At 39.0% G+C, this 22518-nt stretch overlaps 1 protein-coding gene across 1 annotated transcript in view; it reads right to left on the bottom strand.

Moving 5' to 3' along the window:
• Positions 1 to 13568: 13568 nt before the first annotated feature.
• The window catches only part of cadm1b (cell adhesion molecule 1b), a 252083-nt gene continuing 243133 nt past the window's right edge, over positions 13569 to 22518 (bottom strand). Inside the window, exons 10-11 of the mRNA XM_066681700.1 lie at positions 15025 to 15150; positions 13569 to 13724 (exon numbers count right to left, since the gene is read on the bottom strand). Coding sequence (XP_066537797.1) covers positions 13606 to 13724; positions 15025 to 15150 — 245 coding nt within the window. The 3' untranslated portion in view covers positions 13569 to 13605. The remainder of the gene's footprint in view (positions 13725 to 15024; positions 15151 to 22518) is intronic.

The raw sequence follows: 22518 nt of genomic DNA on the forward strand, positions 1-22518 counted from the left end.
GTTGGAGCCATAAGCTTAGTCTTAGATGTCACATCAAGGACTGCCTTAAACATCTGGAAAAGTGCTGTATCTCAGGATCCCATCGTGTGATCCAAAGCCCAGGTGGAAACTGGCATATGGGTAAATGTTGCTGCTTAATAATGTATGGGGCCTAGAACTAATGATTGTGTCTTCCCTAAATAAGCCATGTCATTTTTGATTAATAGACCTTTATCCCCAACGGTCTAAACTACTTCACCTTGTTGTAAATAACTGCTTTCCCTGAACATCCACCGTGCAAACATTTCATGAATTCAATTTTCTCTTTTGAAAAAGAACCAGTGGAATACTTAAGGGATCTCTGTGGGACTGTGGTTTAGTGATGGCAGTGTTTCCTTATCATTCATGCATTCATTTTCTATAGCTGCTTATCCAGTTCAGGGCTGCGGTGGGTCAGGAGCCTACCCGGAATTACTGGGCGCAAGGCAGTAGACACCCTGGAGGGGGCACCAGTCCTTAACAGGTTGACACACACTCTCACATTCACACCTATGGACACTTTTGAGTTGCCAGTATGTAAGACTTTAAAATTAAAATTCTATATTTGAGCAGAAAACAACATCACATGGAGAGCAATTTCAGGATAGATTTGTTAGATTGTTAAAGAAAAAAAAACTCCTGCCCCAAATCCAGAATTTTCTGCTGATATTGATTGTCATTGTTACGCTATCTTCAATTTTAGAGGAATCTTAACTAATTGGGACAGTTAAGATAAACTGGTAATTAGATACTACTGGAATGTCCCTTTTTTGCAGGTATAAGAGATTCTGCTCTTTTGGGAGGGCTTTCTAAAAGATTTGAGTATGTCTGTGGGAATTGTTGCTTATTCATCTAGAAGGGCATTTGTGAGACCATACACTGATGTTGGAAGGTATGACCTGGCTTGTGTTCTCCATTCTATGTCCTCCCAAAAATTGTTGAGGTTAAGGTCAGAGCTCTTTTAGGACAGTCAAGCTTTTCCCCACCAAACTACCCCAAATATGTCTTTATGGTTTATTACCTTGCTTTGTGTACTGGGGCACAGTCATGCAAGAACAGAAATGGGCCTTTCCCAATGTGTTCCCAAAACTGAAGTATGTAATTGTCGTAAATGTCTTGGTATGCTGAAGCATTTGGATTTCCATCTCACATCTGATTCATGTACTTGGTGAGGCTTGCATGCAGCTGCTCTGCCATGAAAATCCATGCCATGAAATTCCTGATGCAGTTTCAGAGTTGATGTTAATGCCTGAGGATGTTTTGAACCCTGCAGTTATAGAGTTAGCAGAGTGCTGGTGACTTTTACCACTGAACCTCAGCATTCGACAACCCTGCTCTGCAGCTTTATGTCATTCTGCCACTTTGTGGCTGAGCTGCTGTGGTTTATAAATGCTTCAGCTTTTCCAAAATACCACTCAGTTTATAATAGAAAATCTAGAAGGGAAGAAACAAATTGCAAATTGACTTCTTGTAATTTGGCATCCTATTATAGAATCATGCTGAAATTCAGTGAGTCTTTTAGAAAGACCCATTCTTTCAAAAATGCTTGTAAAGAGTGCAGGGCTAGGTGCTTGAGTACTTGATTTTTAAACACCTGTGGCAATGGGACTGAATGAAACCCCAGGATTTAATAATTGTGTCCCAATATTTGTCCATTACATATGCAGTCATATTACAATATTAAGACCAACTTCATGTGTCAACACTCATTATCCACTCTCTTCTCAATTGACCATACAGGAGCATTTTAATTCTATTACTTAATTACAGACTGTAGTCAATCTGTTTCTTTTCTTCCTCCTTTTCATTGTTCTACAATGGTTAAGACCATCAATGGACAGAGTGTAGAAAAGCTGATCATAACAAAACAAAACTTCTTGTTACATTAAATAATGGAAAGTCACCCCCCCCCCATTTCTTTTTTCCTTCCTGTTCCCCCTCTACCTGTGAAAGGCAAAACGAGCAACAAATAACTGGCAAAAGAATTTGCTAAATTGTTCCTTCCATTACAAACAGCAGAAAATGGACTATGGTCATGTAAAGGGTAAAGCCCTGCAGCAGGAGCCTCCTCCATCCAGGGCAGGCACCTGCACTTTGGCTCAGATTCTCTCTGCAGCCTCACTCCGGCTCCACGGTCCACACAGCCAGAGCAGGTGGCAAATAAATATCTTCATCTCTGTCAGAGGTTCTGCATCTGAGAGCTTGATCTTTCTCATGGCTGCTGTCAGTGGGAGAGGCAACCTGCCGCAGTTGAGAGGGCACCTTACCACACACTGCTGTTGAGTCATCTAACAGCAAGAATGTGACACTGGAAGAAAAGGAAGGAGGCTGTAATTTGGCAAATAGGACTCAGGATGTGTGTGTATGTGAGGCTGTAGTGAATGGCAGGCAGAAATAAATGCTGGATAGACACTTGACAGGCACTTGCACTTAATGCTAGCAATATCCCTAGGGTGGGCAAAGGCAACCGGGAAAGATCATTTCGCCAGCTGCATTTCAGAAAGTGTTGAAAAGCACTTGGCATGAAAGAAAAAGCCTTGATAAATGGCCAACACAACGCTAAGTCCTGTAGCTAATAATCACCACATTTTTTGACACCCCCTGACTGTCATATGTGTTACAGCTCTGCCCCATTATGAATATCCCAGTTGGTCAGTGCTAAGTGTAATTCAGAAAGGCTTTATTTATTTCATTGTTGGCTCATAGCTTTACTGCCACAGTGACTCAGTTCTGAAATCTTGTGGTACACAAATGACACCCCCTGAAAACATCACCCCTTAATATGACACCTGAATGTAAACAATGAGAGAACAGCAGTTCCTCCAAATCCTAGATGCTCAGCATCTATTAAGGTGGAATTGGGTAGTTGTTGGAGGGGTGAAGTTTCACTTGTCTGTACGTTTATGTGAGCTGTTTGAATTACCACAGAAACTAATTTGTAACTTGTTTAGTTCCTGTGTTTACTTTGATGCAGTTAGCACTCTCCCAGTTCCACCTTAAGTCATATTAATCAGCAAAAATAAGTCAATATTACCCACCTATGGAGCAGGAATCATGCAATATCCAAAAATCAGTTTCTGGCATACGTTTCAACATTTGGTAGTCTGTCTAAACAACTCTAGATGCAGTTTCTCTGCTGTGACGTTTAGGATTCGTAAAGGTTTCCAGTCTGCTAACAGACTGCAGATGGTGAGGAAACATCCTTTGATATCCGTAAGTGTTTGTGGATTAAATTAAAATAAAAAATCATGAGTATTACATTTTAAGTACCCTTCAGTGTACCCAAACCTTTGCCCATATAGTGTGCCCTAAACATCACTGCATTAGCACAGCCCTGCTCTCTTTTCATCAAATCTGTACCTGCACAATCAAAGCACTCAAACCAATCCATTATCTCCGCAGCATCTTATTTAGCTTTGTTGAGGCCTAATTGCTTTTTTAAATTAATTAAAGTTTAACCCGCCTAGGTTGTGCAGGTTTGTGTGGAGGAGATGTGCCATTGTTGGAAGTCACGCTGCTACATTGTTCTCAGCCTCTGTTTTTGATCTGGTCTGTTTATGCAGTCTGGTTATTGGTGGTTCATTAGCAAGTTTACTTGATGAGGTTAAATGATCTTTGATATGCTCTCCATGGAGACCCAGCTTTTCCAATTAAGAGCCATTAAAATACATTTCAGTGGCGTCGGCCCATGCGCCATCTGATGAAAACGAATCATCATTCTCATTTTGGATCTGATTATCAGCTCAATAATCTTCTTATTGTTGAATGGCTTCTGTCTTTGTTTACTTCAGTCTCAGATTATAGAAGTCCCATCAGGCTGCTGTGCACTTCCCCATTGTATGAAGACAGTAAAATAAATCTGATTTTCTAAATATTGAATTTTGGGAAACAGTCATAATAACATGACTTTTTAAGTCAAAATAAGATACTATAATTGAGACACAATTTAAAATGTAAAAAAATCAAACCTCAGATTGTCATACAGCAACAAAATATATTACAGCTTTCCTGATATGTTCCAGGTTTGTTAAACTACTGCTTGTGAAACCTGACATACTTCAAATTTGAAGACGCTTTACATATATATATATATATATATATATATATATATATATATATAATCATATAATGTTATGTATTAATTAGAAGGCCTATAGTTACTCCAATTGGTGTTTAATGCTTGGACCCTGATGACTGCTACTTGCTATTAATCTTTAGACAGTTGTTTAGATTGTGACTGTTCCACACAAATGAAGATCTACATGGTGAATTCATACAGGGTACACAAAATTCTGTCTTAACGCACATCTATATGCACATTCGTAAATGTATACGTCCATTTCAAATGTTCACTGCCCACATACTTCTATGCCCCATTAAAATTGGCATAAATATTAAGCAATAAATCAACAGAGGGCAGTTCAGAGTAAACAGTTTGACTGATAAAGTATTGTTCCTTATTAAAAAAAAACAACAACAAGAATAGACTTGGTGGTGGTTGGTGATGCCCTTAAATATTTTGGAGCATGTTGCTGAAGCATTGTTTTTAGTTATGTTTTGCTTGAACTTTTGACTGACTGCTCCCATGATTTTCAGTGGTATTGCTCTGTTCTGCCCATATCTATATGCTTTCCAAGAATGGGCACAAATACATAGGAAAAAATGCATGCAGAGTACATGCAGCGCATAAACAAGCCCATAGAAATATAGGGGGAAAGTATTATGTAAAAGTCAAACTTCTCCTTTACTTTCTGCTCCATTTCATTTAAATACATCACTGAATTCTGGAGACATTAACTATCTGTCTGGACAGATGTATTGGGAAACACTACCTAATCACTGAATTCAGGTGTTTTGTTCAGTCCTATGCCACAGGTGTTTATAATCAAGCACCTAGTGCTGCAATCTGTTTGTGAAACAATGGAGCGTTCTAAAGAGCTCCCTGATTTTAAGTTTGATGCTGTAACTTTTTGGAATTTCTTGATGTCCTTTAGGTGTAATGTGTAGGGGCCCCAATATATTTGTCCATGAGATGCAAGGTCCATTCTAACAGTGTAGGTATATTTTGTAATCTGAGTTACCATTTTAACAAAGTACTCTTTGCTTGGGTCCCCAATAATTTTTTTATTTTAGAAACCTGCCATATTGGTGCATTTGTTAGGTTTACAGTTACTGACTGTAGCACATTTGTTGCTGTATGTTACATCAGCCCACCTGCAACGTAAATCAATAAGTAGGGACCCCTGCTGACCAGGCACTAGATATGTAAGCGTGATGACGCAGGCAAGGTAGTGATATTTTTGTCGGTTGGTGGCTATTCTTACTGAAGGTAACACACTGAAGTGTTCCTGTGGTGAGAAATTGACCTCTGTCATATGGCTAAAGGATGACTAGCTCACTTTAAGTATGGAAAAAATCTAAAAATTAAGTGGCCAGGAACTAACTGCTGTATCAGTTTAAGGTGAAATGGAAAATTCGATCCTATCATGCAAAACCCAGATCCAAGTGCACTGAATGAGGTGAAGGTGTTACATTTAAGGACACTTGAAAGCTTAAACCAGTTTAAAAATAATGCATCCTTTTTTTTTTCAATTTTGCTGATACTTAGGTTATAAAATTTATGTGGGACATAATCTACCCTTTTTCCACAAGTTAACAGTGCTAAGTGCTCCTGGGGTCTTAAAGACATCTCAGACATGCTTATTTCAAATTACCACAAGGCTCAAACACAGCAGCTGTATTTATTAACTCAAATAAGTCAAATTAATCACAGTCTATCCCAAAAATATTCTTCATCCCCGAATGACAGTGGCTTTCCAACATGGCCCACAAACTGCAGGGTCATCATCATCATGGAATTACTTGAATAGTTTGCAATTTTTACTTCTGAAAATCCTTTAAGAAATCTTAGTTGAAAGAGTTTAGTTGGGGAGCCATCAAGCTGTTGAGCATTCTGGACTGGTGAAGTAAACTGAGAATTCACACAGCGTCCAATCTGATGACCGCTGCTGGACAGGATGACAGTGATTAACCACAGTGGCCCACAAAGCTCACACAGCAAACAGTGTTTGCCACAGTGCTCAAAGTGGAATGCCCTGACGCTGGGAAACTGGAACAGTGAAGCTGACAGAAGGGCAACAGACAAATCAATGACCCTCTTTAGCGGAAGTTGACCTCTAACCCACACTGAGTCCAGTCTGCCACCTCCTCAACCCCTTGACATGTCGGTCAGTCCAGTCTTATTTTCCTCAGTCCAGCACCCTTAAAAATAAAGGTGTCAAAATGGGGTCCTTTGGAGTGCTGCCAAAAAAGAGCCACATTTACTGCATATAGAAAGTTTCAGTGCTAGTCTTCCTTAAAGCAACACTTTTATAAATATAAACATTTTAATAAAATATTATACCCATTTAAGCTTTAATATAATCATACTTGCATGTAAACAAGTGTTACACTTTTTTGAAAATAATGTATTTTTTAGTGAACTGATCTAACAAGAACAAATCAATCTGCATCTTTTTCAGTGTAGTTTCAGAAAAGTAAGTCTTAAGAATGTTTCAGTTAAAAAAATAAATAATAAAAATACACAAACCTCTACCAGCAAAAGATTTCCAATCTTTACTTCCTTAGGTTTGTGCTGGAACAATGAGGCTAGTATTGCTAACATAAAGTCAGTAGTGACCCAAAGATTTTGTGAAATTAATCTAAAATCGCAGAGCACAATGTCCAGTGATGCTGTGTCAGAATACACTGAATAACATTTCTGAGCTCATCTAATTAAAGGCACTGTACAAAATTGTGTAGAGTGATTAAACTCTACAGCAAAACAGACACAGTCCTCAATTCGGTGCTATTTCAGAAACTCCGCCCCCAAATTCATTCAAGTTGCATGTGCCAGAAACACATTTTCTTGTGCTCCTCCCCTACTCCTGTCCTGTGTCTTGGCACAAAAAGCCCCCTTGATGCTGATTGGCTAGAATAGTGCGGTTTTCTCAGTTTGTGCTACTTTATTTAGGTCCCATTTACAAAGCCAGTACTGAGTGCAAACATCTGACATTTTTCCAATGCAAAAACAGACCAGAGGGCTAGGAAACATGAGGGAACTGTCACCAAATTTTAATAAAAGCATTTTTAAAAATTAATTTAGAAAGTGTACTGGATTGAAATCATATACAGCAACTTTAAATCCTGATTCCAAAATCTTATAAGTTACCCTATTAAGATGGAGGTTCTTTAAATGCTCTGTGAAAACTCTTAAAACATTTTTAATGCTACTTTGCCTGCTTAGTGTTGATGTTACTCAACCTTAATGTTGCTTTTGATACAACAGGCCACATTATTCTCCTAGAAATATTAGAGAATATATCTTTTAATTATACAAATGTGAGATATGGAATCCCCCAGGGCTCCATCTTAGGGCCATTTATTGCTCGGAATATACAACGTGTCACTGGGCAAAGTTATAAGCAAACATGGCATTCACATCCACGTTTATGAAGAGGATACGTAATTGCACATATCAGTCAAACCTGATGACAAATTGAGATTAACAAAAATTGAAAACTGAACAGTAAAATAGCACATGCCTTTTTCAGGATGTTCCAGCAGGAACTTGACTAAACTCTAATTCTTAATGCTGAAGCTAGGGCCCTTTTTTAGTAAAACCAGAATTTGATCATATCAGAGCAGGCCTACCACCATTGCACAGGCTTCCAGTCAAATTCTGTATTGACTTTATAGAATTTTTTTTATTGATGTATAAAGCCCTCCTTGGTCTTTCTCCTGAGAACCTGCAAGACCTCATTCCTTATTACGCACCACACCAGTGTCTTAGATCCCAAAATGCTTGTTTCTCACTAGTTCCCAGAATTTATGTGGCTCCAGCATGGTTCAAGTTTTTCTTATAAAGCCCCATTGATTTGTTGGTCCATTCATCATGAAATTTTCACACAATGTGAAGAACAGCTGCTGTGTTCAAATGATGTAGTAAACGAACCTTTTTTTTTTTTTTTTTGCTTTTCTGTAAAGCCTGTTTTGTAACCTCTTGTAAAAATGGTACTGTAAAGGCTTCTAGTACTGATGTTACCAGCCATTAATAGCTTAATATAAACCTGAGAATGTAGCACATGTTAAACCATCGTTTGTAATGTGTAAATAGGCCTGTCCTTGACTACACTGTAAGTCTGAGTTGGGTTGTTTGTTGCCGTTCCAAAAAAAGCCCTTGTTTAGTTTCCAGACATGACTTAAAACTGAAATTTGAACTGATTTACACACAGGTAAACAAGTGTCAGATAAATGAGCTGAAGATTTGGCAGGAAGTGATGCGGGTGCTGATGCGAGAGCAGTTGACAACGTCTTTCAGGCTTAGAGCTAATCACCTCTCCAGAGACGTCTCCAACAAAAGGTTTAAGCCCAACGCAGAAGATTAGCTGTACTGTACTGCCATGAATCAGTGGATATGCTCAAACATGGGAAGTATGACATAACTTCTATAGCATGTTCAAAGGAATTACAATTATGGAAAACAGTCTAATGCACCGCTTTGCTGCTTTTTTTAAAATGTTTTAAGCCTTTCTTCCTCTGTATTAGATTGTAATTTTTGGCACGCCTTGACAAACACCCATTCAAACTTGTATTTTCTCTGATAGTTCATCGTTGGTGTGGAAGGTGTCAGTGTTTGAGAAATAATTAGCAACTTTGATCCACTGTTTTCTCACTCAATTGAAGTCCAGCCTAATTTTCTCCTCTGAAAGCTTTTTAGCACGCACCAAAATTCCAGACATTAAAGCACTGTAAAAAGGGGGATAATGAAAGAACCAGAGCTGTGAAAGAAAGAGCAGAAATAGCGTTTGAACATTTAATATATCTTTTTTTATTAAGACAAGTACTGCTCCATTTTTGTTTAAAAATGTACTTTTCATGATCAAATACAAATAGGAGATGGAAACATGTTGATATCTCTCATTACACAGAAATACAAACTACAGAGATGAGACAAAATATTGGGACTGAAAAATCTATCTGAACAATGAACACCAACTCACTCTGGGTGATGCAGATGATGGTTGAGAAACATAACCAAGGTGAATGGTGAAAAGGTGGAATTTCAAAAGTCACTTTTTAGATCACTTTCACAAGCCTTTTATCATTTTGCTGTGACCTAGCTATACAAAGTATTAACATTTCAAACAGTGCACTGCATTTCAAATACTGACTGAACTTACTGAATGGAAAACACTAGATACAGGATGCTCAAATAATGAATATGAAAGTCTGATTATTAATGTCTTATGCTATGGGGCCTAATTCGCATTCTACCTGAGATGCACTAAAATGGATTTGTAGACGCAGACCTGAGATAGAAAATTAAAACAACATATGGAATGCTGTTGTTATTTATTTATTTATTATTTGTCACGTACAATTTAATTTTCATAAAACATAGGCCTGAAGCGAGGAATATCGTCACTGTCAACTTTGAAACCTTTTTTCAGTTATTTCTTTACACCATGAAATGGCAGCTGCCTTTTAAATTTTATAAAAAACATTTAATATAGAATGGATCAACAGAAATGGATAGAAATATAGATTTTTATTTAAATTCCAAAATTGAGTACCATTTTAATTTGCAGTCAAAAACGATCATTATATCTTTTTATTTTTCTGGGAATAACTTATGCTATTGTTTTGTCAGACATTGTTATTATTGGTGATGTAGCATGTAAAGTTCACATGGAACTGATGGCACTCAGTATGCATTAATGGTGCCAGTGGGGCTAGGTACAGCCGTAGTCACCAGGGAGGCCAGTGTGGATTTACAGTTGTTGATGGTAAAGGGTAAGGTAGGACTGTAAAGCTGGCTGGGAGGTGGGTGGGTTTGTGACGCCAGACTTCACTGTTGAGCCTTCTGGAGGTGTTGTGGGCTTAATTCATCGAAATACCAACAACAGTAGTGATACAGTGGGTGGTTTGGGTACTCGTGTGATGGGCTCAATGAGTAACCATAAATGTTAAGGATAGCTGGTTACTGATCGGATCAAAAACAGCCACAGGAACCTTATTGTTGAGGTGTAGGATTCAACAGGAATTTTGGTGGCTGCAGGTAGGAAGAGAGGGTGGTGGGTCCTATGTGAAGCTCTAATGGATTGGCATAGGATATTTTACATCTTATCTTGTGTATGGTTATAATTGTCTATGGAATTGGGGGTCGAAGAAAAATAAAAAATTTAAGATTTTCCAAACCTGGAGTTAAAGTAGAACAGAAAAAATGTCATGCCTAACAACCGTGCAAGAGCCAGTAGGCCACTAATCTGTCACCATTAGTTAAACAACCATTAAAGGTTATATTGTTGAAAGGCAGGGAATCAGACTTCAGTGTGGTCTCAGATCTATGCTATGGACCAGAGGATGTGTAGCTGTTAACACTCTGTTACTGAAAAAAGGAAATGGATTTAAAAAAAGACAATCTTCAAATCATACAAAGAAGTTGTTGATGACCTTAGAACAAAGGCCACTCCAGAGTCCAGACCTCAACATCACTGAGTCCACTTGGATTATGAGAACCTGAAAATGCAGCAGACTTCTAGGACTGAACTGGAGCAAATTCCCAGCCTTTCAACATTGAAAGGTGTAATAATAATGTTGACTGGACAATCAATTCTAATATTATAAGTTAAACATTTTAGGTTTTTTAAGCTTGAAATAGACTGTTAAATCCATGGTACATGGCTGTTTTGACTGAAATAATTAAAGGGTCCCTGACTCCTGTAAAGCTCTATACAGTTCCAGAGATTTCAGAGAGATGACAGTGACGAAACACTCTTGGTGGTTCTTTTTTGTTGAAAAGAAAAGCATCAGCTAAATTTGAGCTCCTTATTTGATGTGTTTTTCAGATTCAGTGACGGGTCAAGAAACGTAACACAGTTGAGACGAAAGGCATGAACGATATGACAAGATTTGGAACTAGCTGAGTGCTCCTTGTGGCCTTCTTTCACTGTCGTTTATGTCACAGCCAGCGCAACGTAAAGCACAGGAGCTGTGACAGTCGGGTTCTCGTATCCCGTAGCCCTCAGCATTTGATGACAAGAAAATGCTAGAAATGTTCTTTCTACACTTTTTCCCATTCAGCTCTAAATTCCTTCAACAATGCAGGCAAGCCATTTGAAAATGGAGGCATCGTGTGTTGGGAAAAAGCCCACGGACGCCTAATAAAACCTTTTTAAAAAACACTGTACAACAAACGAGAACAACAAAAAAGTAGGAAAGCAAGGTAAATGAGCAAAGAGCGACGCTGGCTAACTATGAAACTAGCTTAAATATATCATATATTAGCTTTTTATTTCATTTTATTTTTTTTCAAATTATAATAATAGGTCCCAGATGTTAAACTCCCAGTTAAATAGACTTGGCCAGATTGCATTATACATTATATAATAATAATTAAAATAATAATCGTCAAAAAAAAAAAAAATAGTAGTAGCATTTCTATAATTCACAAAGTCAGGTAAACTCTATTGTCCAAGAAAACAAATGTGCAGCCATGAGAATTTCAAAGTCAACAATATATTCAAACCTCTCAAATACTGTACTGTATCTTACTTTCTATGTATTCTACACTAGTTGCTGTGGTGTATGTGTGTGTGTGTGTGTGTCCCATCGTAATGTGGCTCCCTAGCTCCCCTTAATTACAGGATAAAATGTCCGACAAAGGAATAAGAAAAAATATATATATATATGTATATATAAGGCCCCCACAGGATTACATGAGCACAGAACATTGAGACCTACACTCCTGTGTAAAAATAAAATGGGACAAACCTAAAATGACACAACAATAAGTTCTTAATTGGCAAGAATCAAACACATGGATAAATTTATTTAGTATTGAGTAACTTTTGTTCTGATTTTTGAAAATGTTGAAGACTTGCTGATGGTTTCCTAAAGAAGAGTCACTACTCCTATTATTTCCAGGTTAGTGTATTAGTGTTAGTGTTAACCATATTTACTCTAGCATGGATTTCAGTCTGGTCTCTGATCAGGCAAAAAACATGAGCCTCATGGGCTTCTTTAGACACTTCTTTGTGGTTCATTTACTTACTGAGAAATGCCTGTTGAACCTTTTCGAATAGTGGGAATAAGCTTTTCTTCAAAATTTGTCATAGACTCAAGTCTATCTGCAATTTTTGTTGATGCTCTTTAGCACTTAAGGTTTTGCCTTTTTGGATGTTTTTGCTCCGTTTTTATTTTTGTACTGGAGTGTAACGAAGAGATTTGAGGATACAGAGGTGGGTTTGAGATGAACTGCGCTGGTAGGAGGACATGTGATGGCGAATGGCTCAGAAGATTCAGGCTGAATGTGTTTGAACTCAAGTCTGTTATTGTTACTCTATGCCTTATTGTGGGGAATAGACTTAAGCAATTAAACACACCATAGTCTTACAGCCAGTGGCTCTTTGCCAAACTTGCGGACTACACCTGATGCCTTCATCTGAGAACAGAAATAGAACACAGGCTCCTTTATAGTCTGCAGCAAGTCTAGTTTATGATATGAGCGAATGTTTTGTGGGGGATGGTTGGGAGGTGAGCTTGCTGGCATTAGAGCGCCCCTCTTTCCGTTTGAACGCTGGCCAGTTTAATGTATTTGCTTTGGCATTCATTTTTAATGCACGGATGCAATTATCATTAAACCGCTAGGTGGGCATTTACAGTGCAGCGCAAATGAATGAATACTAACACAAGCGGATTATTTGCACACACAGAATAGCTATTAAATAATGCAACAACACAGGAGAACTGTAATGGTTTTCAGCTCAGGTTCGTCACAACAATGTCATCCACTTTTTAAGCTTTAATATCTTGGGATTTGAAGGGAGTGGGTAATTGGGGAGGGTGCGGTGGGGGCTGGAACAGGAATATGAGGGGACCAGATATATATCGCTTGGACAACAAGCTATTAAGAAAACCTGTTCAATTCCTCCCAGACTGAATATGTGTGTGTGTGTTTGTATTCCTCTCATTCTGTCAATGCTGGAGTGTATATACTGTGTGCTGGCATGTTTTAAACAAAAAAAAAAAAAAAAAAAAAAAAAAAAAAAAAAACTTATTAAAAGCACAGCGATGATGGTGGGGCCTGCTGTACAAAGGGAGCCAGCAGTGCACAACTCAGGGGTGCGAGAATGAGCAAGTAGGTGTTTTCCATCGAAATAAATAGAACAAGGCACAAAATTTTTCTTTTTTTTTTCTTTTTTTTTTCTTTCCCTCCCCCCCTCGCGAAAAATGTCAAAAAAACGGAACAAAACTGGCACCGGCAGAAGGTGTTGGGAGGTGTCGGATGGTGAAGCTTCTCTAAAAGTGAGCTCTCCTTTGTGCTCCTCCATCCTACACCCCTTCAGTCTTGATGGCAGCCCTCCTCCTCCGCTCCTGTTCTCCATTCTTTCCTCCTCTGCTGCACAGGGTCGACTCCCCAATCCAAAAAATACAGCCAGACCTGACTCGAGCCCCCCAGCCACACAACCCCCTCCCTCCCACACCCAGCAGGACCCCCTTCAGGCTGCTGGTCCAGGGGTGGGGTGCTAGTGGCTCCAGTCAGAATTAGATGTAGTATTCCTTCTTGTCGTCCGTGTTGTTGTGTCCACCCTCAGCGTTGATGATGGCCGTGTCTGCGTCTGCTGCATCCTCTGCTCCTTTAGCTTCGTGAGTGAAGTAAGTGCCTGCAGAAATATGAAGGATACAGTTTCACATACCCACTTTAAAAGGCTGGATTCTGCTGTAGCAATTGCGGAGCAAAGTGGAATGATGTTTAGTGAAGTGTTCACTGCCAGTATTTAATACTACACTGCTTTACTGGCTTTATTCTACTCCTGGGTTTCCTTAAAAATGGGAATCTATGACAGTGTTTTGAGAGTGAGAGAGATCGGTAAGAGGAATAGTGTGTATATATAGAATATTTTATTTTAGATTTTATATTCTAAAATATTCTGTCTCTTTAGATGTGTGGCATTGTGGCGCAGCAGGTAGTGCCACAATCACACTGCTCCAGGGACCTGGAGGTTGTGGGTTCGAGTCCCGCTCCGGGTGACTGTCTGTGAGGAGTTTGAGGTGTTCTCCCCGTGTCTGTGTGGGTTTCCTCCGGGTGCTCCAGTTTCCTCCCGTGGTCTAAAAACACACGTTGGTAGGTGGATTGGTGACTCAAAGTGTGCATGTGTGCGTGTGGCGCCCAGTGATTCCGAGTAGGCTCTGGACCCACCGCGACCCTGAATTGGATAAGCGGTTACACAAAATGAATTAATTAATGTTTCTTTAGACTTAATTCTTAAAATCCAATTTCCTAGAAGTGTCTTGTCTTTTTCTAAATAAATGCAGTTTATTTTATTTAATTCATTTTTGTCAGAAGACTTTATTTGTGAATCATATATGAAAGCATAGCTTCACCACATCTTCAACCTTACTTTCAAATATACATTCCATTTTATATTTTTACTGTCACTCAACAATTCTAAATGTAGTGTCCTGAAAACACTGCCACAGGAATTTTGCTGAATCACCATGAGACTGTAAATGTAATCTTTACACAAGTGGTGGTGTAAATTTTCATAATCTTATATGCGAGTAATACTATGCAACCATTGCTTAAAATGACAAATGTGAGAAAATATTTGAATTTTAATTAGTTATACATTACACAAAAAATGCTTTGAAACTGTACACCAATATCATTTGAACTGAATTCTCAGTGTTACATTGTAAAATATTTTAGAGCTGAGTCCAGACTCTTACAAAGGATTTAAAGTCTAGACCTGAGACAAATAGGACAAATTTAGTGATATATAGTGAATATATATATGTTAGTAATTTAAAGCGGTGAGTATATAGTAATAGTGCATTACAATCATTTTTACATTTGTTTGTAACAAATTGTTTTCTGTTTGACAATTTTTATTCCAAATGTTGCAATGAACTGTTGTGTGTGAGAACTTGATTCTAAAAAACAGCAACCTGCTGGTGATCTACCTTTGTGTCTGGCAAAGTAGCGTCCCAGAATGATGAGAAGACAAAGCATAGCAAACACGACCACGGCAACAACCCCGCCGATGACGGCATGATCGATTTTCTGTGGCCCTCCATCCGCTCTTGAATCTGCGCAAAAATGAGAAGGGGAAACAACAAACAGAAACAAATGATGGCGTCTGGAGCAGTTATCTGAGGGGTCTGCGGGTGCTCCAGTGACCCACAGAGGAGTTATTTTAAAGTCACAAATCTGTCACTTCTACACAAAACAGCACATTGAGGAGAAGAACAGCTCAGAACATTTGTTTTACACCAAACAACTGAATCTCTCTGACGGAAGATAAAAATGAGGCTTTAGTCCAAATAAATCACCCTGAAATCACTCATCATTCTTCATCGCCCTATTTTTGCCCTTTAGCACAATTGCATTTCCTTAGGTGTACATGTGATATATGGCCATATGCTCATTTGAATATGTGGAATTGGTACTTTTAAGATAATTCGGCTGTCACAATGTATGCCTGTGCCATTAAAATCACTTGAAAATTGTACAACTGGTGTTATTAAATTTGTAAAACTTTGAGTATTACCTTGTTGACTGTCAAAAATTAATAGGATAATGATGGCTACCAAAGCTGAGGGAAGGCAAAGGAAAAAAAAAGAAAACTGCGGCTGGGTTAAAGTTTGGGAAGGATGGAGTGTCCTGTTGAACATGTTGCCAGTTTTCACAACAGGCAGACACAGCATTCAGAAATGTTAACGTAAGCATGTTACAGCTATATAATCTTCAGTGACGCAAATCAAAAAGCCTGGAGGGTCGACTTGTCGATGTCTTATAAAATGGTGGAAGGTCAATGAGATTGAATTTGTGAAAAAACAAAAATACACAAACTTGATAGTTAATTATAAATAGTGCGTGTATATAATAATACTTTCAAAATGCAAGCCACACATTCTTAATGTTGGCCACATATTTCATTGGCTTGGTGGCCTGAGTGGCTAATGAAATGTTTTCTTTTCGTCTATTTTCGTTTTGTCTCTATAGAAAACTCTGAAATATAGTGTATAGAAATGGAGCAGTAGGCTTGTGTTCTCTGCGATAGCTTTACAATGAGTTGTGGTGTTTGAGATCCAGAACTAATACGTGTTGGTGATCCAGAACTAATAACCCAACATTTGTATCTCACCTCAATAATATTCTCTGGGCTCAGTGCAATCAAATTAACAGAAATGTTAATTAGGTGTAATAATTTGCCAGAATAGTAGAGATACAACTCTATACTCTTCATTTCAAATAAAGTAGACTTCATTTCGGTGTCTCCTTTAGTAACCTCATAAATTTCAAATGGTTGTGATCACTGCTCCAAGATAAAGGCCAACAGGTGGAAAAAGTATGTCAATGAACAGGTGCAACCCATTTTTTGGACAGAAAGGAACAATGAAGAATAACCATCAAATAGGGAATTACTGCCTAATAAAATCAGGAATATTTTGACTGCCCTAAAAGTGAGTCTGGACAGAATCCAGATGATGTCAGTATCAACATATAATAGTTTAGAAACCCTAGACTATGTTTAGATTTGGACAATATTTCAAACTGATATTTGATGATGACCTATTTATTGTACACCAGAAGAGTAGAATGCCTAGGTAATGTTGGGCTACAAGGCTAAAACCTCTACAGCATAGGTCTTTAAATCTGGACCTTGGCTCTAGATTCCATGCCAAGAATTTAAAATGGATGGCCAGGTACTGTTTCTGGTGTTTAAAACCATTATCTGATGATGAATTTATCGCATTAATTGGGCTAATAAGGTATTATAATCGTAAAATATGGTCACTGTACAAAGATAAACCTGTAATTTTATTTATCTATTTATTTATTACGCCCTGTGAAGGACTGGTGCCCCCTCCATGGTGTATTACCGCCTTGCGCCCAATGATTCCAGGTAGGCTCTGGACCCACCGTGACCCTGAACTGGATAAGCGGTTACAGATAATGAATGAATGAATGAATTAATTAATTAATATTTATTTATTACTTATTTATTTATTTTTAAAGTTTACTACATCATTTGAACACAGCTGTCCTTCACATTGTGTGAAAATTTCATTATGAATTTCAGTAGAAATGCTCCAAATTAGTTGGAATCAAATCTTTTTACATGGACTGAAAATTAACAAGGTCTTTTCCTTTTCCTTTAAAGATTCTATTCTGGAGAGGCATGATTTATTTGGACAGTGATCATATGCAATTAAAGTTATTTTATTGCCCTGTGATGTACTGGTGCCCTGTCCAGGGTTGCTTCCTGTGACTCCATGTAGGCTGCAGTCTCAGCATGACCCTGAACAAGAGGTTATTTTTACAGATGAATTAATTAATAAATCCTTTGTAACCCCTTCAGAAATTAAATGTACATTCCTGTGTTACTTCTACATGTCTATAAATGTGCACTGACAGAGAGCTGTGTAAATAACTACTGGATATCTGCAGTGTGCCAGAATTTCCATATCCGTGAAACCCACATCTGAAGCAAAGGCTATTCTCCCAGTTGCAACAGCACTGCTTTTTTTTCATTTTATATATGTGTTTTTTTTTTTTTTTTTGCAAATATTCACTCATTTTGAATTTGAGGCCTGCAACACGTTCCAAAAGCGTTGGAACAGGGACAACAGAAACTGGGAAAGTTGAGGAATGCTGAAAAAACACCTGTTTGGAACATTTCACAGTTGAACTGGTTAATTAGAAACAGGTGAGTGTGATGATTGTGTATAAAGGGAGCATCCCTGAAGGGTGCAGTCATTCACAAGCAAGGATGGGGCGAGGTTCACCTATTTGTGGACAACTGCATAAGCAAATCGTCCGACGGTTTAAGAAAAACCTTTCTCAACTTACAATTGCAAAGAATAACATAATCTACAGTCCATAATATCATCAAAAGATTCAGAGAATCTGGAGAAATCTCTGCAAGTAAGCGGGAAAGGCCTAAAACCAGCATTGAATGCCCATGACCTTCGATCCCTCAGGCAGCACTGCATTAAAACCCGACATCATTCTGTAATGAATATTACCACATGGGCTCAGAAACACTTCAGAAAACCATTGTCAGTGAACACAGTTCGTCGCGCCATCTACAAGTGCTAGTTAAAACTCTACCATGCAAAGCGAAAGCCATATATCAACAACACCCAGAAACGCTGCTGTCTTCACTGGGACCAAGCTCATCTGAGATGGACTGACGCAACGTGGAAAAGTGTCCTGTGGTCTGACAAGTTTTTGGAAATCATGGATGTGATGTCCTCCAGGCCAAAGAGGAAGAGGGCTGTCCGGATTGTTATCAGTGCAAAGTTCAAAAGCCAGCATCTCTGATGATATGGGGGTGTGTTAGTGCCCATGGCATGGGTAACTTGCGCATCTGTGAAGGCACCATTAATGCTGAAATGTACATACAGGTTTTGGAGCAACATATGCTGCCATCCAAGCAATGTCTTTTTCAGGGACGTCCCTGCTTATTTCAGCAAGACAATGCCAAGCCACATTCTGCATGTGTTACAACAGCGTGGCTTCATAGTAAAAGAGTGTGGGTCCAGTCCTGTCTCCCATTGAAAATATGTGGTGCGTTATGAAGTGCAAAACACAACAATGGAGTCCCAGACTATTGTACATCAAGCAAAAACGTGAAAGAATTCCAGCTACAAAGCTTTAACATTTAGTGTCCTCCGTTCCCAAAATGTTTATTTAGTGTTGTTAAAAGGAAAGGTGATGCAACACAGTGGTAAACATGGCCCTGTCCCCACTCTTTTGGAACATGTTGCAGGCCTCAAATTCAAAATGAGTGAATATTTTCAAAAAAAATTTTTTCCATTGGAACATTAAATAACTTGTCTTTGTAGTGTAATCTATTGAATTTAAGTTGAAAACGATTTGCAAATCTTCGTATTCTGTTTTTATTTATGCTTTACACAGCATCCCAAATTCATTGCAATTGGGGTTGTAGATGCAAAATAGTAGAAGGAAACTGATGCTGTGAATTAACACCACAGCATTGTGCTGGAACGGTTTTACACATGCCTTCTCTTTAGCTTAGATATGCCACAGTTGAACATCAGAAAAAAAATAGCAGGCGGTATCTAAGCAACTGACCTTAAGGGAAGGTAGCAGATTTGACAATTGCCTTGTAATGTTAAGGGAAAAGCACTATCGTTTTCTTAACTACAGTGGTCATTCAGTCTGGCTTTGTGAAACTTTTTCATGGCCAGTTCTTGGAACACGCAACCTTTTATAGCAGAGTGAAAGAGGGAAGCGAGAAAGTTGCGGAACAGTGCGGGCCAGATAACACAACACATCATTATTTCCACAGACACTTCTGCACCGGAAATGATGAAGAATGCACCACGCAACATCCACCTGGAGTTTCTAGGTGTCAAAACTGTCCAGTGTTTCTTAGCCTAAACATGGGATTGTTTTATTTATTTATTTATTTTCTGGATCTGATGAAACTCCTCTGCTAAACTCTGGCATATTCAAACACTTTCATGTGCTTATTTGAATACAAAACGGAAAGATCTTTGCAGAGCTCGATTGGATCTTGTCTGCAGTGAGCAGATAGAGGAAGCCCCTGCGGAGGTCTGCTGGGTTTATTCCAGACCCTTTATTTATTTTTTATTTTTTTTGGGGGTGGGGTATGGGTTGGGGACATCAGACAGGGATGCCCCTCTATTGTGTCACGTTCCACCAGGGCCCTGCCAGCTAGATGTTGGGGTCCGCATGCATTTTGGAAACCTTACCGCTGCGCTGCTAATTAGCATGAGACTGGGAACGGAGAGGAAAGCACTGTCACGATCCATTCACTCCCTCCACACTGTGCTCTAGCCCTCAACTCATCTCTCCTCCCCTGCTGCCTTCTGCTTGACACCCCCAGATAAATTAGCTGTCTAAGGGCACAGACATCTCAGCCAAGTGAAGGGGAAATTCGGCCTAGCGCGTGCCTTTTTCTTTTTTTTCCGATCCTTTTGCCCTGGCTAGCACACGACTTTTTAAAAAAAAAAAAAAAAAAAAAAAAGAGAGAAAAGAACACCAAAGGTGTGCAAAGATCAAACGGCACAGTGTAATTATGAATTAATGAAATGTCATTGAGAGAAAATAAAGTGCATACATAATACATCATGTCATGTCATATAGGTTAGTGCTAATGTTTGCTACTCTAATGTGGGCGGCCCTGCCCTGCCCTGCCCTTCTCTGATCATCTTCTGGTTCACTGCCAGATGAAGGGACAATAATTTCTCTTTTTTGTTTTTTGCCAAGGGAGAGATAATAATAAAACTCCCCCTGTGACTCTTACTTTGACATGTGATAATAGGCTCTTTGGACCTCTGGTTTAACCAGGCCCTTATTGCATCACAACTATGCCCCTGTTAAATGTTTACCAAGCGCTGAGAGAAACAGCTTCCAGATCCACCACTCAGCCACAGCAAAACTCTTTGGACATTTATAGGCTGCAGCATTGATTTGCGGCTGGCCAGAGCCTCGTTCCGCATCTGTGCTGGAGTGACTAATTAAACCTCAGGCCCACCGTCATTACGGCAGCTGCAGACCAGCTACAGACGAAATGTCTGGTGTCTGCTTTACCCATGGCTAAAGAAGCAGCTCTCAGAGTGAGGGCGGGCTTGGAGAGAGAGACTTGGAAAATGAGAGCCACTCTGTTTTGTTTGCTTCCCAACTTACTAAAAAGAAAACAAAGGTCAATGGTGTAAGTCCTGCAAAGTGCCTCTCTGGGTAGACAAGTCATGACCAACAAAATGCCACAGGAATATAGAGATCACTCATCCTCTTAAACTATCATTCAGTAATTAATTTTGAGAGTTATTGGGCTGATTTCCCAAACTGTGATTAAACTTACAACCCTCTTTACACCTGGCATTTATAAGCGTCCTGGGTGATTAGATCATAAGTAGCCAGCATTAACTACAACTGTTAACATGTTACAGTACACCTAGAAAATTTGTTTTAATCAAATCTCTCAAGCCATGTTTGCAGGTGGTTTGAGACACTTTAGGCCACATCAGTGTATCACATTGCCCCAGTTTCTTTTGGCATCTTCTCTTCTGTTCAGTCTTAAGTTGACCTTGCAGACCACAAAGCTGCAAATTTGTAGGAGCTGGTACTGGATTCTGAGCCAGGTTTTCACAAAGTTTCACATGTCAGTATATCTTTCGTGAAGGCTATAAACAGTGCTTTCAATGCAGTATTTCTGCATGGAAAGAGCATTTCTTAATGGCAATGGCCTATTTCAGAAGAATACAGTGCCCATTTTTTGGGAAGGGTTTAAGGCACAAGAGTTTAAGGTGTGGCCCTCTCCTACAAGCCTCCCTAACACTTAATCTAATCCAGCATCTGTGGGAAAAGCTGGAACAAAGTCTTTCAGCACACTGAAGGATCTGCAGGTAATGTCTTGATGCCAAATGCTATAGAGCAACTTCAGGGATCTTGTAGATGCCATGGGACCTCTAGAGTCAGGGCTGTTTTGGCATGTAGAGGACAAATAGCCCATTTAATGCAGTGTATAATGGATTAGAGATATTCAGCCATGACCTGGGGATCGAACCAGCAACCTTCCGGTTACAAGACTGATATATGTATCTAGAAAGACATCTGCCCATCAGTTCACTTAGATAAACCTAGGTTTTTCTCATTTATCAGATTATGCAGAGTCATCTGAGTTATTGCTAAATATTAGATTACATTTTTGTGCAATTGTTCACTAACATTAATTATTCAGAATGTACTATGAAACTAATGCTAAATGTACAGTTTGACCTGAAATGCAAGGCTTTGCGGTTTACAGGGCTAATGGCACATGATTTTCATTCAGGTGAATTATATGTCAGGGGTTAAACAAACACATTTTCAAGTGCAAAGTCTACTAATCATTACCACCGATTCTGATATTCTAGTGGAGTTTGAGTTCAGCGCTGTGTTCACCCGAGGCCTTTCAACAAGAACTAACAGCAAACTGACAGAAAAGTGCATAGAAAAGGCTCTAAACAAGCCCATAAACACTGCTTTCTTTAAAAACTCCACAGCTCTAAACCAAGGATCTAAACAAGGATCGACATAATAAAGAGCAATAATGTAAGATGTAGGCGAGCCAGAATAGAGGATGTGTTTTTGAAAAGTTGAACTTGAACCAGTAGCTATTAAGATGCATTTGAGCCTGAGCGGGGGGAGTGGAAGACCTTTCCAAACACAGAGGGGACTTGGAGCATGTGGGGTCTTTCAAACACACTACTCCTGAAAGAGCTCATTCCTGCTGTCTCTGAATTGAACTAAATGGTCCCTGAGAGCTCAATCACAATCCTAGGGTTAACTTGCTGAATACAAAAAAACCTTGGCACACATGTGCTTTCAGATCAGTCCACTACATGCCATGAACACACCGCTGGTGACATTTTCCAAACGATTTTTCAAACGTGTGGATGAAATTATAAAACAGCTCA

This window comes from Hoplias malabaricus, chromosome 1, assembly GCF_029633855.1.
Source record: "Hoplias malabaricus isolate fHopMal1 chromosome 1, fHopMal1.hap1, whole genome shotgun sequence".
NCBI lineage: Eukaryota > Metazoa > Chordata > Actinopteri > Characiformes > Erythrinidae > Hoplias > Hoplias malabaricus.